Source organism: Poecile atricapillus, chromosome 5 (genome assembly GCF_030490865.1).
Source record: "Poecile atricapillus isolate bPoeAtr1 chromosome 5, bPoeAtr1.hap1, whole genome shotgun sequence".
NCBI lineage: Eukaryota > Metazoa > Chordata > Aves > Passeriformes > Paridae > Poecile > Poecile atricapillus.
Window position 1 is genome coordinate 23,026,217 of NC_081253.1, and position 16,168 is coordinate 23,042,384.

The 16,168-nt window shown below is 44.3% G+C and overlaps 1 protein-coding gene across 1 annotated transcript in view; it reads right to left on the reverse strand.

Moving 5' to 3' along the window:
- TTN (titin) overlaps positions 1 to 16,168 on the reverse strand; it is a 240,302-nt gene that overhangs the window by 185,044 nt on the left and 39,090 nt on the right. The window contains exons 43-44 of the mRNA XM_058840325.1: positions 15,551 to 15,607; positions 647 to 925 (exon numbers count right to left, since the gene is read on the reverse strand). Coding sequence (XP_058696308.1) covers positions 647 to 925; positions 15,551 to 15,607 — 336 coding nt within the window. The remainder of the gene's footprint in view (positions 1 to 646; positions 926 to 15,550; positions 15,608 to 16,168) is intronic.

Consider the following 16,168-nt stretch of genomic DNA (forward strand, 5'->3'; position numbering starts at 1 on the left):
AAAGTCAGAGTAAAAAAAATCATCACACAAGAAGCACCCAAAAGATGGTGGGTTTTTTTTTTTGTTTTAAGAAAAAACCCTGCTGTACAGCTCTCAATAGACAAAAAGTTTGAAAATTTAAACCCTTTAAACCTTCTCTTGTTTAAGAAGATCTGTTTCCCCAGTCACAGAGTTCCCCTTTGGCCACAGCACAAAGATGTTCAGGTATGCAGATCTGCATAACCTACGTCGCAAGTATAGTTGCAGGATAAATTTAGGGTGCTAGCATAATTGCACAGTGACTATTACACCAAGAAATCAGATTTAAATGTGTTTCTTTTCTTTTTTTGTGGTTTGGAAGTTAAATAAACCCTCTTCAAGAATGTATTCACAAAGCAATCCCATGTTGTTTCTTCCTGCTCTTTTTCCCCCTTCTTTCTTTCCCTCAGAAACTTTTTCACACCGATTCCCTTCTCTTCATACAGAAAGCACCTAAAAACAGCATTCTCAAAAGTTATTCCTTTTCTATGCTTGTGCCTGCTAAAATTATGTATGTATTATAATGGCAACCAAGAGCCATAAACATGTGCAAGTATAGCAGTGAAAGCATTACAATACACCAAGATATTTTATGGAAAAGGAGAAGTGTTTGAAAGTCTGTACTTACCAGTTACCGTTAGAACAGCCGTAGAGCTAACACTGCCATGCTGGTTGGAAGCCTTACAGCTATATTCCCCACAGTCAACAACTTGAGGCCTTGGGATCTCCAGTGTGGAGAGGTAGTTGGAGGTGCGAATGGAGTATTTGTCCCCATCATATATCTCTCGTCCAGCTTTGTACCACTGGAACTTGACATTGGGAGCCATCTCTACCTCACAGGTAAACTTGGCCACGTGATTTACAGCCACTTCCAAGGGTTCAAGCCTTCTCCTCAGGATCGGTGCAACTGAAATTAGAAGCAGACAGTAACTCAAAACCCTGCCTCCTGACATTCTGAAATTAAATGATTGACTGACTGAAAAAAACCCAAAAAGGTGACATACTTGCAATTCACATAAAGTGACTGTAAAAGAAAAAAAAAATCTGTAAGAAAAGAAAGCAGTACTAGACTCAGTGGACAGACAGTCTTACAGTGCATAATCACATCAGGAAACTGGTGACACTGGAAAAACAAAGTGAAATAGCAATGCACAATAGCAATAGGATACAAATATATGGTAACCTGTCCTGGAGTTGTGAGAAATTATGGTGTGAACGAGAAATGGTGGTGAATTTGTGCAGTGACTCTAAGGAGTGAGACAGGGTGCAGCAGTGAGAAAAATGGGAGGAGCAGGTCCACTTCTCAGGCAAGAATAGGATAAATGGTAGGTATTGAGATACAGCTTTGTCCTGACCATGCTAGTGCATTGAAACAACAAAGTTCCTGACCAAAGACTGGGGTAATGAAAGTGAGAGGCCTTGCAATGTGATAAAAGGAGACCATCATTCCAGAGAGAGGGGGGCCCTCTGATTAGTGGCATGATGGTATTAATATTGTATCTCTGTCCAAAGATACATGTAGAAGGGGAGGTTCATTAGTAGAGCAGTGCATTAAAAGGATTATTTTATCCCCATAATCCAACCTCTTTTAACAACTGTGAGTTTTGCTGCTGTTGCTCTTTTTCCACCTCGATTCAGCGCCTCACAGATGTACTCTCCTTGGTGAATGTCCCCGCACACTTTGCTTATTACTAGTGTGTACGTGTCCTGATCTTGCAAACACTTGAATTTGTTGCCTGAAGAGACCAGTTTACCCTCAAAGTACCAGTTCACCTCTCTGACATTTGTAATGACAGACACCAGCCTGACACTCTCCTCTTCCTCCACAACAGTGTCAACCAGTTTGCTGTGTATGATAGGATAACTTTCTTTGCCCAGCTCATCCTCTTGCTTTCCAGCTCTAGTTTCCAGACCCTCTCTGACCTCTTTCCCACACTTTTCTTCCCTTCTCTCTTTTATTTTCAGTATTTCTGTGGGTGTCATAGTAAGAACATCTGCAGAGGCTGCATCACCAGTGGCTACAGCTGCACCCACATCCTTGATTTGACCATACTCAGTCACAGTGTTGATAACTTGTGCAGACAAACGGTGTTCCAGTGGTATTTCTGGCTCCATAGTCCTTTCAGCCTGCTGGGGCTCCAGCTCAAAGACTTCATCACAGGATTTTCCTGAGAGAAATGTACTGGCAGAGAATGGCAATGCTTTGGATTTTTCACCAGTCAGGGAACATTTGTCTTCACAAAGAAAGGAATAGAAAACTTCCTTCATAACTGTTTTCTGGTCAGCTGTCTGAATGTTGACTTCTCCCAAGGAGACTTGGATTTCTATGGGACTGCATTTTCCTGTGGTCACAACATACGTGCACAAGGTATGTGCATTCTCCTTGGTGATGTTTATTGCCTGTAATTTAACATCTTCCTTATCAGCCAACCATTCTGAAAATAAGAGGTTTTTCTCACCACTGCATCTTTCAGTGCATTTCTGATTTGAGACTTTATGTCTAAGCTGCAGCTCTTGGGAACCAGAGCAGTGAGCTCACTGTCTTTCGAAAGATCAACATGTTCTTCCCCCATGGACTGTTTTTCTTCCAGCAGCAAGGGAAATCTCACAGCCTGTCCCTCATGTATTCTTGCAGCAAAATCTTCCTTTGCTGTTTCCAGGAAAGAAATGTTCTCCAGGGGGATAGTTTGGCCCCCAGTGAAGGCCGATTCAGAGAGAAACCTGGGTTCAGCCTTCAGCTCACCTTGTGCTATCTGAAAGGCCTCAATGATTTGGATTTGATCACCATCCATGGCATGGCTCTCAGTGGTGCTTGGCACTTGTAGAAGGGTTTGGGAAGCCTCTGTCTGCAGAGCAGCCAGTTGCTCTGCTGCCTTAGGGATTATTTTCTCTTTGGGCATGAGTATCTGTGCAGCTACAATCCCAAGGCAGCCTGGCAGTTGTGTCTCCATCACTGCTGCAGGCACCACGCCCTGGGGGCCAGCAGGGAGGGTTTGCAGAGGCTCTGCCAGAAGCTCACTGCTCTCTTGTACTGTGGCTGCCTGGGTGAACATCTCTTCAACACTCTGTGCTGCCAGAAAGGTTGGCGGCAGGCCAGGCAAGATGTCCTCCTTGGGCAGCATGTATACTGCCTGGGTCATCTGGAGCTGAAGGAGGGTTGAAGGCTCCCTCATGGGCTCAAGACTCAGTGCTCCTTCCATTGCAGGAAGCTCACCAGCCTCCTCGTAGAAAAGGGGGCTTTGGTCCTCTGCCAGTGCAGAGTGCTGCAAGGCCTGGCTCTGCCCGCACACAACACGTTCCTCGGGCAGCACAAGGAGCTCAGCAGAGCACGTGGCCTCACCCAGGGCACTCACAGCCCTGCACGCGTAGAGCCCAGTGTCCTCCTCCACGCAGTCCCACACCGTCAGAGAGCCCGAGCCGTCAGGGCGGTGAGCAATGGCGTGACGCGCATCAGAGAAGAGCTGCTCGCTCCCCTTGGACCACAGCACGTCGGGGCACGGCTTCCCCACCACTGTGTACTCAAAGACTGCCGTGAAGCCCGGTGCACACCGCACGCTGTCCGGCTCCCTGGCAAAGCAAGGGAATCCCGGCTTCCTCTGGCGCACATGGAGCTGGGCGCTGCAGCTGGTCTCACCATGTACATTGCTGGCCACGCATGTATACTCACCCTCATCCTGCACACCTGCATACGGGAGGATGAGGCTGTGGTCATTGCCTGCAAATACTAACTTACAGTCCGTGCATGGGGTTAGCTTTGTACTGTTGAAAAACCACTGGATTTTGGGTGTGGGGCTGCCAGTAACAGTAACAGAGAGCCTAGCTACATCTCCCTGCCAGACTTCAACATCTGAGATCTGTTTGAGGAAAACAGGGGCTTTGCCTTCGTCCTCAATTTTCATCTTTGCTTTGCTGAAATAAACTGGTTTTCCAAGCTCAAATTCAAGTGTTTTCTCTCTATCAGGCAACTGAAGGCCGCTGCTGTAGCCTTCATTTCTTCCTTCCTCAGAAGAGACAATAAGAGACCTAGTGATGTCTGTATGGAAAAAAATTGTTTAGTTTTACTAGAATATTTATGAGAACACTCATAGATAGAAATACACAGTGTTAGGGCAACTATTTTTCTGTAGCTGGAGGCTTTGTTAATACTATACAGCAGCTAGCAATGAACAGGAGGTCTGTGTTGTCCCCTTGATGCCACACCTTAGTAAGACATGCTGTATTGTCAGGTTGCTTAAGAATTTCCTATCTTGATCAGGATGGGTGTGTCTTTAAACCTGACATCACAGTATGAGTTAGGCATACTCCTCCAGAGTGCACTGTGCAAGTAACAAGCAACATTGATGCATTTCACAGATATAATTAAACTGGAACGTGCCATACGTATTTGTATGTACACCTATTCAAACAAGTACAGCAGAATAGTGCTAAGACCCTGATTTAATTCAAAACACCCACAAAAAAAATCAGAATGACACAATTAGGATTGTGTCCCCATCCCCATCCCCCAAACCAACCAACAAACCCACAATCTTTTCAGCACACTAACCTTTCTTCTGATGCAAAGTTCATCTCTTTAAACTCTATCTTTTGTCTAGCACACCAAAAGATTACCTCTACCTCTACCAGCTTTGTCCTGGTTTTGTCATTACACCCTTAACTTTACAGCATCATTATTACAAACATCACAAGTTTAAACCATTGATTTAATATAATTGATTTAAATCTCTGCTTTCGAACTCCTCCTTGTCAAGATACAGGATATTAAAACTCCCACAATGTCAGAGAAAAAGAGAACAGACTTTTAAGACTTGTTTTCTTGCCTTTGTGAAATAATAGATATATGCATTGGACAACTAACTCAATAGTAGTTTCAAAATTAGAGGAAGCAGAGGTAAAGAACATCTCTGCAGATATTTGACAACAGAAACATCAGAAATTTCCAGGAATGGAACAATTAATGAAAAGCATGGTGAAAGGAAAACCTTTGGAAATCAAATGTAGTTGTCCTCACTGAGTCAAGTCTGCTCAGTCAAGACCCAGAGTATTTGATGCTGGAAAGATATGAGCTTAAAAGAAAAAATAAAAGTATGAGTGGATTCATGTCTCTAGGCACTGTAATGGTGAACCTTGATAAGCTTCTCAATTACAGTGTCTTCAATTTTAAAACTTTTTGAGAGATAAGAATTTTTGCTGCACTCCAACAACAAATATAAAAAAGAACAGACTGTCACCCAATTCTTTCTCACTGGTTTTAGTAATTATTAGTAATTATTAGTCTTGCTACAAAAGACATAAATGACATAGCACAGTTCAAGCAATGATTAACTGCAGAGAAGAAACGCTTAAGTAAAAAAAACTATTAAAGCAATCCTTCAGTGTTACTTATCAACCTTGTTAAAACAGTAATAAATTGTGCAAGTAAATTTGAGAATGGGTGGCAGAATTGGGCCAATATAATAAATAAATAAATAAATAAATAAATTGCAGAGTGAAACCCATGTTAACAAAGAAGAATGCTTTATACACAGGAGCATGGCAAAAATTAATGCATTTTTGTGTGTTCCTGGATATTTATGAGAGAAGAACTATACAGATATTTCTTCATATTTTAGATATGTCTGTAAAATTAATAAAGTGCAAGAAGCAATGGACTTAAATAATTTCATGTTTATTTCACAAATTAACCATACATGTTAACATTCAATATACATTGAGGACAAATAGACATATTTAATTCTTTCTCTAAGATACTTGTTTAGAAATGAAGACAACATTAAACTGAAATTAAAATGGTGAGCTTTTGATTTCTATGAAATCACAGAATTTTGAAAAAAGATAGTCAAGCTATACCAGTTGCTCCAGACTAAGTTCATTCAAACCTAGGACTACTCCAGATTTAATAATTGTAGTTTAGGTGAACCAGGTGCTCCTGGGTAATGTACAAAACTTAAACCAAGACTTATAAATTTACATAAATCACAAACATCACTACATGGGTAGATGCTTGGCCACATATTTCAGATGTGAATATGAACTTGGACCTGTGTGGCTTATGGCTCCAAAACTAAGTTATGGGCCTCTTTTTGCTAAAAATATTCAGATTTACATGCAAAATAAACACACTTCACAATTGCGCAGGACCTAATCAAAAGGCCTCTGACCCTTTTGACTTTGGAACTAAAAGACCCCTCATGTCACAGCTGACATAGAACATCAAACAATTCATGCCAACCTCCCTAAGGACCTCTGCTGTCTAATGAATCAGTTAGTGCTCACATCTACACAAGGAATGGATTAAGGACACATCATGGAGTAATTCTTTCCCAGCACAACATTGGGTCAGACAGTCATGCTTCTCTTTCCTACCACCATCACCTGTCAGAAAGCACAATTAGCTCTGTCTTTTAACAAATAAATCTTAAATATTTATCAAGGGGTTATGACTGAGAAGACACTGAAGTGACAAGTTTGCACTAGCCTAAACATTTCAGTCATTTCACCTGGGTACTGGGTCATTAGAACTTGCTACTCAGGCCTTGAATTCATATCAGACAACAAGATTGGACAAGGTGAATCTTTTGAACAAAAATTACTGTTCCAGCTGAGTGATGGGATAGTCTTAGAAAATAACAGATTTTTTGAGACATGGTGGTCTCACTGTGAGGACACATCAAACTCAGAAATAAGAAATTGTATGAACATAACTGAACATACTATAGGAATAGGTTTTATCCTTAAAATCACCACTCTGCTTAAAGCTGTTTGCAAGGCAACTGAGAACAATTTGTAAATAACTGGAAGAATCTCATTAACAGGTAAATTAAGTAAAACTAATTTTTGCTTAGGGATCTTGAACTCAAGGTCTCACCTTGACATATAGGTGACTGGAAAGCTTGTATGTGCGTTAGAGAGTAATTTAGTTTCTGAGAAACATTAATTAATAACTTTTCTCTGTTTAACAGATTTTCTTAATCAGTTTATCATTGTTTATGTAAGATAGATTTAATTCTGATTTAATTATGTCAGCTACTGCTGATTCTTCCTAAATATTAGCATTACTTTAAATATAAAAATACATATTCACATTGAGAACATTTATGTAAAAATTCTCTGTGCTGAGAAAATGCCACACATAACAACTGAATACATTCCCCTTATTTCTGGTCATCTCAATACATAGCACACTTAAATGTTCTTAATAATAAAAAGAGAAATAAAAAAGGAATACGTAGAGATGTGGTTCTAATGTGAAACAAGAATACCGCATAAAAGTATCTTACTTTTTTACTACTATGCATTTTTCACTAATGACACTGGAATACAGGGACAACCAAAATTATTTTAATGAATTTACACTAATATAATTGATTTTTTATTATTATGCTCCCTTTCTCCCTTCCCTTTAACTCCTAAAAATACAGTACAAAATATGCTTTCATATTTATTACTTGGTAATAGAGAAGAAAATCCTGTCCAGTCTCTACTAATGCAATTTTTTTATTTTTCTTCCCATTGCTCTGCTTTTCTTTGCAACAGCATAATTTCATTGACTTAAACAAGGCATTTAATTCCATGAGTCAGCAGAAAGAGGCCCATAGATGTAGGAATTTTGCAGTGATAGAAACCGTAAACAGGATTTGAATCATGTTCTGACACAACATTGTGAGAAGAGGGAATAACAATTTAAGGAGTTCTTTAGCAGAACTATACCCAAACTAAACAGCAAGCATACGTTAGTGTTCCATACCTCTAGGTTACAAGAAAAAGGTAGTGTCTACATTGTCAGGTGATTTCTAGCCCACATAAAACAATAGTGATTGCACTGTTGCAGACACATAGGTATATGTACATGATACAAAAAAATCAGTCCTACGCAAATGAGGGTCAATTAAAATATCTTTACAAGAATGAGCAAAGAGCGCAGACCGAGCCTGAAATATCCCTCAGTGCAGAAAGTGTGCACAAAATCTATGCATGGATTAAATCCCACTTAAATTCCCCAAAGAAGGCAAATCTAAGTGAAACACAAATATGCCCACAGAGTGGTTTTCATCCTTAAAGAGATGAAAACAATGCCCCTAAAATGAGTGCTGCATTTTTACCTGCAGTGAACAACACCATGAAAACACTTAGTATTTCAAGACAGACTCTGAAATAAATTATGGAAATTTAGTATAATGTTAACACAGCAGAAGTCTCAGCAGTTCCTGCCCTGTTAGCAGCTACACATTTGTACTGCCCACTGTCACTTTGCATCAGGTCTTCAATAGTAAGACTGTGCAAGCCGTTCTGCTCTTCCTGCGCACAGTACCTATCCCCTTCCAACAACACCCCATCCTTGTACCAGCAGACACTTGGACGGGGAGAACCACTCACAAGACACTGGAAGCATACTGAGGCACCTACAAATGTACTGTAGTCAGAAATAAGCCTCACAAATCTGGGAGGAGCTTCTGTGACCTGGAACTCAAAACTGCAGCTCTCCGAGTCCTCTGCCCTAAACTCAACCCGTTCCTCTTCGGATGGCTCTGCAAACACATCAAAACTAATGTTGACATGCTTTTCCCCTTCCACTTCCTGCTCTTCTTGAGTCACTGCTAGCAGTTGGATCGCTTTTTCTGAGTCATCTCTGTGCGGCTCAAACTCAAATTCCAGCTCTATTTCTGACTGGTCACCTGGGCTCACAGTCTTGCTTAAAAGTAAGTCACACTTCTGGGAACTGTGTGGTTCACAGCCTGTGACTGTCTCACTGCTTGCTGCATTTGCTTCCTGCTGAGCCATGACCACAAGGGAGCCTTTGCACGTTGCTTCTCCCAGCCTATTCCTTGCCTGACAGCAATACAAGCCACTATCAGAAGATCCTACAGTCTGGACCTTCAGACTGTGAAGTCCCTCCTTCTGACTCACCACATACTTCCCTGTGCCAGGTGTCACACACATGTCACCTCTGTACCACTGAACTACTGGGAGAGGAGTGCCTGTTACAACACACTCAAAAACTGCATCCAAGCCTTCTGTCACCTTGATATCTGTAATGGGCACAGCAAAGCGCGGAGGCATTTCCGTTACTTGAAAATCAATCTTTATATCCTCATTCTCTCCTGCTGCCAAGCCTGCAGCTTGTTCTAACAAGGCAAGTGGAAGTACATCTAGGGAAACCACCATGCTCTTCTTGTCTGGGCTAAACTCAGGACTGGTTATGATTTTGACCTGCTTCTCAAACTCTTTCACTTCATTTTCATCAAGCTCCACTTCCAGGAGGATTTCCTGTGGGGAAGGGGACCTTGAAGATGTGCTTTGCTCCATGTCAAAGTGTATAACATGCTGGTGGGTGACAGGGGGTGGCAGTGCCAGCGAACGTCCATCTTCAGGCAAAACTTCTACCTCTGCAATACTTTTAGCTTCCCCAACAATGTTCACTGCATGGCACAGATACTGTCCTTCATCAGCTTTCTGGACATTAGTGATTTCCAGAACATATTTGTTCCCATCCTTCTCTATTTGCACTCTCTCATCCAGCTCCATCAGAGACTTATTATGATACCATTTCACTCCTGGCTTGGGCACACCCACCACCTCAACCACAAATGTCAATGTGCTGCCCTCATACAACCTCCTCCTGCTCAATGCCTTGAGGAATGCTGGTGGCCTGTCCCTGCCTGACGGCTCCAGGGCTTCACAGGGGGTCATAAACCCATTTGCCTGGGGCTGGTCTGGAGGCTGATGCCTCCTTTCACAGAAGGGCAGTATGGTCAGGGCATCCATGTACTCCCCAGTGGGTGTCCGGTAGCGTTCTGGTGGCGTGCTGTCCCCTGATGCAGAGTAGGGTCCCTCAAAGGGTGTGAAATACTGCTCTGAGGGTGTGTTGCATTTTGAACTCTCAAAAGGTGTGGAGTAGTGCTCAGGAGCCATGCTGTACACTGAGCCTTCGGACGGTGTGGAGTAGCGCTCAGGTGGCGTGCTGTACCCTGAGCCCTCAGATGGTGTGGAGTAGCGCTCGGGTGAGCTGAGCGGCGTGTGGTAGGATGCTGATGAAGCAGTTTCAAAGATTTCCACAGAGGAGGGAGGTGTGTAGAAGCGGTCTGAATCAGGTGACTCCTCTCTGCTCCCACTCTCCAGCTCTATAGACATTTCTGACTCAGGAGAGAAGGGCCGGGCAAGCTCCTGATGGTTGTTGTAATAATCATAAACCATGCTGAAAGTAACCTCCTCCACTTCCAGCGAAGTTATAGTTTCTTGCTGCTCCTTCTGAACTGTGCCTTTGAGACTTGGAGTTTCATATATCCCGGTGGATCTTAAATAATTGGCCAGGGACAAATCAGGCTCCAGCTCTGAGATTTGAACAGCACTGGGCTCTGGACCTGCAGAAGTATCCTCCCATATTTCTTCTCCACCCAGGCTATTCTCAGAGGCTTCATCAGTGGGAGTCCTCTTCTTGTCCCAAGACTCCTTCCTTTGCTCCTTTTGTGCCACAGGATCATCCATTACTAACCCAAGTATGAGTTTCCCGAAAGAGAAGCCCTTGGTTGTGTTTGGTTCCTGTTGGATGTCTCTGAGCACCTCCTCAGGGGAATCTGTGTTTTCCATCTCACAGGTGAAGCTGCCCATCCCTGGCTCAAAGACCTTTTCTGTCCCAGGAGCATCATCTTCCTCAGCCTGGTGCCCAGCCTGGGGTTTCTTTTCATGTGCAGCTTTTTTCAAGTCCATAATGAAGCTGTCACTCTGGGAGTCTGCGGTCTCCAGTCGTTCCCCACTTTCCCAAACATGTGTTTCTTGTACTTCTCTTTGGAAACCTGGTGTGGGCTCCACTAGAAATTCATTCATTTTTTCCTGAAGTGAGTCCTCTCTACAGACACTCACCTTTGACTCCTGAACTTCTTCAGCAGAATGTCCCTCTTCAGCAGATATCATGACACTGCCAAGGTCCCCATTAGGAGTTTGCAAATCAGCTGTTGTGATTTCTCTTGGCTGTTCCTCTTCCTGGGCATCAACCTCCTCATGCTGCATCCTGTAGCTCTGACGCAGCTCCTCACTCAGAGACATCTCTTCCTCATGCGCATCGCACTGGTGCACAGGGGAGATGATCCCGGTGATGATCTCCACACTTTCCAGTGCTATGGGGGTTTGTGCCTTTTCTGTGTACACAGTCTCTTCAGCCGGGAAAGACTCTGCAAACTTCTTCAGATCAAACACTATCTCAGTGTTAGGCTCAGGTGGCAACACCTGCTCTCTGAAATGCCCTTCTTCCAGATGAACTTCAACTTCCTCAGTAAAAACCTGACCTGAGTTTTCTATGCCAGGAGGAGTGGGGATTAGATCCAAGGAAGGCCTGCATGCATCAGACTCCATTTTTTGCAGCATTTGCCTGTCACTTTGCATTTCCCAGTGTGTGGCATCACCATCAGCAATCACTTCTTTACAAAGATTATCATCAGCTTTAATGTCCTGTTCAATTGTAACTGATGTCTCTTGTTCCTTGTCCAGTTCCTCCTGTTGCTCTCCTGCATAGAATTCATAAAAACCAAGCTCCTCCTTTGTGGGGGTGCTTGCAATGTGGTCCTGCAGGTGGGGCACACTTGGCTCTTCCACAAGAGGCACATCAGGAGTCACTGCCTCCCAGGCAGGGGCATCACACTCTGTGCAGACATCACTTCTGTCCTGCACCACAGGTGATACAGGAATGAAAAATTGTGAAACCTTACACTCCCCTGCCAAAGCAGACTGCTCAGGGGCACGTGCTTGCCCTTGCTCTTCCATAAACAATGAATCCTTACACTCCCCTGCCAGAGCAGACTGCTCATGGGCATGTGTTTGTTCTTGCTCTTCCATAAATGATAAATTCTTACCTTCTCTGGTCAGAGCAAACTGCTCAGGAGCATGTGTTTGTTCTTGCTCTTCCATAAATGATAAATCCTTACCTTCTCTGGCCAGAGCAAACTGCGCAGGGGCATATGTTTGTTCTTGTGCTTCCATAAATGATAAATCCTTCCACTCCCCTGCCACAGCAGACGGCTCAGAGGCACGTGTTTGCCCTTGCACCTCCATAAATGATAAATCCTTACATTCCCCTGCCAGAGCAGACTGCTCAGGGGGACATGTTTGCCCTTGCATTTCCATAAATGGTGACTTCAAGATGTCCCAGGACAGAGTATCTGTATGTGGTAGCACCTTGCCTTCTTCAGGCTCCAGCTCCTCAGAGAAGTGACCTGAGTCCTTGGCCACCAGTTCACATCCTTCCCTGGATATGGTAGGGTGCAATTCAGTGGTATCAATTCCAAAGCTGTGTTCCTCAGAGACAGCTTTTCCCCTGTGCTGCCTCATTTCAGAAATACCATCTGTACAACTCACCCGTTCTTCTGCATTGCCCATTTCTCGCCTTGCATAAACTTCTGTGATATCCAGAACCATTGTTTCCTCCATCTCACTTTCCCTGATGTGAGGTGGCTCCTCACAATCTTCCAACTGCTCACCAGGAGGTGGAGACAACCTCAGGGACCAAGGTAGGTGAGCTTCCTCCTCCTTGGGACATGCAATTTGTTCCTCTTCATTCTTCCCAAGTATGCTGAGGCCTTGGAGGTGCAGAACATGGTCCATGGAAGGCAGTTCCTCAGTGCCTCTACCCGTGTTATACAGCTTGGGTGCCCTGGGCTGCACTGTCAGCTCAGAGGCAGTCTGTGCTGTTCCAGCCACGTTTGTGGCCACACAACAATACCTCCCAGCGTCTGTGACTGAGACTTCTTGAAGGTGTAAGCGGTACATGCCATTCTTGCCTTCTTCAAACCTCAGTCTCCCACTAGGAGACAGGCTCTGGCCATTCAAGGACCAGCCCACAACTGGTGGGGGCTGTCCAGACACAGCACACTCCAGCACCACTTCCTCTCCTTCATGGCAATGAATATTTGCTGGGGCTTCTGTCACAATTTGGGGTGGTTCATTTCCCATGTCAAATGAAAACTTAAATTTGTGCCTTATGGTGGAAGCAGCCCGCTCTGGAGAGAGTCGTGGGGTCTCCTTCATCTCTGTGTCTTGCTCTGGCGTTGGAGTGGGGGCAGTGATTTTGATTTCCACAGGCAACGACAGCAAGTCTGAGTCTGGAACTGCATTTGGCAGTCCCTTCTCTGCTGCAAAGGCCAGACCAACTTCTTCCACCTCCTCCTTTACTTTCTCCTCTTCCTTCTTCTCTTTCCCCCATTCTTCCTCCTTCATCTTTTCCTCCTCTTTCCTCTCCTTCACTTTCATTTCCTCCTTTTCCTTCTTCATGTACTTATAGGCTGGCATTTGCTGCCTCACATGGAGTCCAGCTGAGCTGCTGACCGTGCCCAGTGGGTTGAAGATCACACAGGTGACAGTGCCACCGTGCTGTGGGAGCACAGATGGGAAGGTCAGTGTGGAGCAGCACCCGGTGGTGTGAACAGCAGTGCCCTGGATGCGCCCCACGGGCTTGTCGTTGTTGTACCAAGTGACGGTGGGCTGTGGGCGGCCATGGAAGAGGCAGGAGAAAGTGCATCTTTGCCCCTCAACAGTTTCCTGCGGCTTGATCTGCTGTACAAAGAGGGGTGGGCAGGGCTCCAGGAGCCCACCTTGCACCTGCCATCTCTCCCCCAGGGCCTTGGGCCTAGAGTATTGCTTCACTACCTGCACTGTGAGGGGCTTGGAGCCAACCATTTTAGCAGCCACCTTAAGTGGGCTCGGCTTCCCAGGAGGGCCCTCCCGGGGCGCGGACATGAGGGATTCCTGCTTCTTTTTCAGTGCCGCCCTCTTTGCTTCCCGCAGCTTCTGCAGCTTCCAGCGAGTCTCCTCATCCAGCAGCTCCTCAGCATTAGCCACTGTGCCCCTGTGCTCCCTGCCGTGCGCCAGCCCTGGGCGGCAGGGCCCAGCCAGCGGCAGGCTCTGGAAGCGGATGGTCCGTACCATGGCCCGGGCCGGCGAGAGGTGCCCGGGCTCAGCCTCCTGCCCCTTGTCGAAGGGTGAGCCAGTGCAGCGGAGCACCACCCGCAGCCGGTCCTCCCGCCGCTGCTGCAGCAGGCACTCCCAGCTCTGCCGCGTCCACTCTGCCTTCCCGGCGAGACCCGAGCCCCGCCGCTCCCCTCTGCGAGCCACCAGCAGTGAGGCAGTGGACTCGGCTGAGCCCTCACTGTTAATGGCAAATACCCTGTAGCTGCCCGCGTCGCGCTCCCGCACGTCCCGCAGCTCCAGGCTGGCGCAGTGCGTGTGCTCCGTGCTCTCGGTGCGAATCACCTTGCGGCAGTCCTGGAGGACGGGCCGGTTGTTGTGGAACCAGGCCATGTGTGGTGCTGGGCATGCCACCAGCTTGCACAGGAAGAATGCGGGGTCCCCCTCCAAGACAGACCTACACTTCAGTCCCTGTGTGAAGATGGGTTTACGGTTCTGGGGGCAAGCCAGCAGCGACGCTGTGCCGCGTCCCTCGAAGTCCACCACGCTGTGCTGCTCTGCAAGAGAATGAGACTGGGTTACCACATGTCACGCTCTGCCTACCACCTGGTTGTAAAAAAGTACAAATATATGAATATAAAAATAAAAAATGGGCATGCAACAGATTTCATCACACACCCAGGAAAAAAAAGTAATTCACTCACCATATTTGTTCGAATAAACGCAACGCCTTGCTCTGTTTTAAAGATTGACACGAAAATCGGTCGTTGTCTGTTCTTTCTTCAGACTGAGGAAATTTCTTCTTGAACAAGCAAAAAAAGAATTTCAAAATAACATGTTCTTCTGTGTGTATGTTTTTGTTGCCTGGAAAAGCTGTGTGTCTTTGGGTGGCAAAGAAGAAAATCTTACCTGACTTGCAGACAGTAGAATAAACGCCCTTTCTGACCCCTCTGTTTGTAGTTATGTTCAAACAATTGAAGAAAAATAGTTTGAAATATATTTTTTTTTAAAAGTAAGTAACATGAAATGAGAAGGCGTTTATTCGAACTAATACAGCCACTAACTTCACAGTGTTATGCACGGGGGGAAAAAGCAAGCAACATGAACCACGTATGCTATCTGCAAGCCAGGGTAAGAGATGTATAATGATGAATTAATGTATGTAAAAAAAGTGCAAGGAATCAATGGGAATGTGTAGCTTTCACATATCCTAAACAACAAATGCTGTCTAGTATATTTCATCTATCCATCCAATAGTGTCCATTGAATCAATTAATGTTAGGTTGCTAACTTGTTTAAAAGTAATACAATTAAGATTTCTATAACTTCCTTCTCAAGTAAACTATTCCATGCATTCAAAAGGGAATTTAACATATAAGAGCTCTGTGAACAGCTGCAAAGCATGAAGTAAAAGTTAAAAATATGGCTGCACAATTATAGATTTGAAGTTTTAAACATATTTTAAAACTTAAATAACTTTATAATGCAGGTAACCCTTCGCATATCAAAACAAACATGCAACCTGTTCCAATATGCTTTAAAGTATGTCTTTCCCCATCAGACACTTCATGGAAGCTGATAAAATCATTTCACAACATCAATAATTACTGGTACTAATTATTCTCATTGGTGATTGTACCTTTCACTTCCATTTCAACCTCTTCCTCTAGCTTCTCATGAACAATTTTTTCAGCAGCTAGAATAAAAAAAGACAAAGATTTTTGAGCTATAGTTGTTAAATGTGCCAATCAACACTTTATATAGTATGTAGTAAAAACATCCAATCTGTTTTGCAAATAGACATAAATCCACATGTACATACACACACATAAATGCATGCCAAACAATTTAAACACTTGATAAATTTTGAGAATAATCAAATATTTTCAAACTTGTTTGCAATGTACATTTTTCTATAAGATTTGCTTTCTTTTTGCAGGGTGGGGGAGTTTCTAAAACAACATGCCTTTATCATGCTGTAAATCCCTGAAGAAAACACTCAACAATCCACAGACTAATGAGATACTTCTCGTTCTTTATCATCTCCTAGAGAATGAATATAGTGGAATGCAATTATGATGCTATGCATGAGGAATTGATACTTGGAAGGAACATGCAGTTGCCAACCTGTCACTTTCAGATGGGTGCTGCACTCGGCTTGTCCTGCAGGGTTAACTATTCTGCACTTGTATATACCCTCGTGGTCCTGACCAACTTTCAACAATCTTAAACTGCACAGTGGCCCATCATGTTTTAT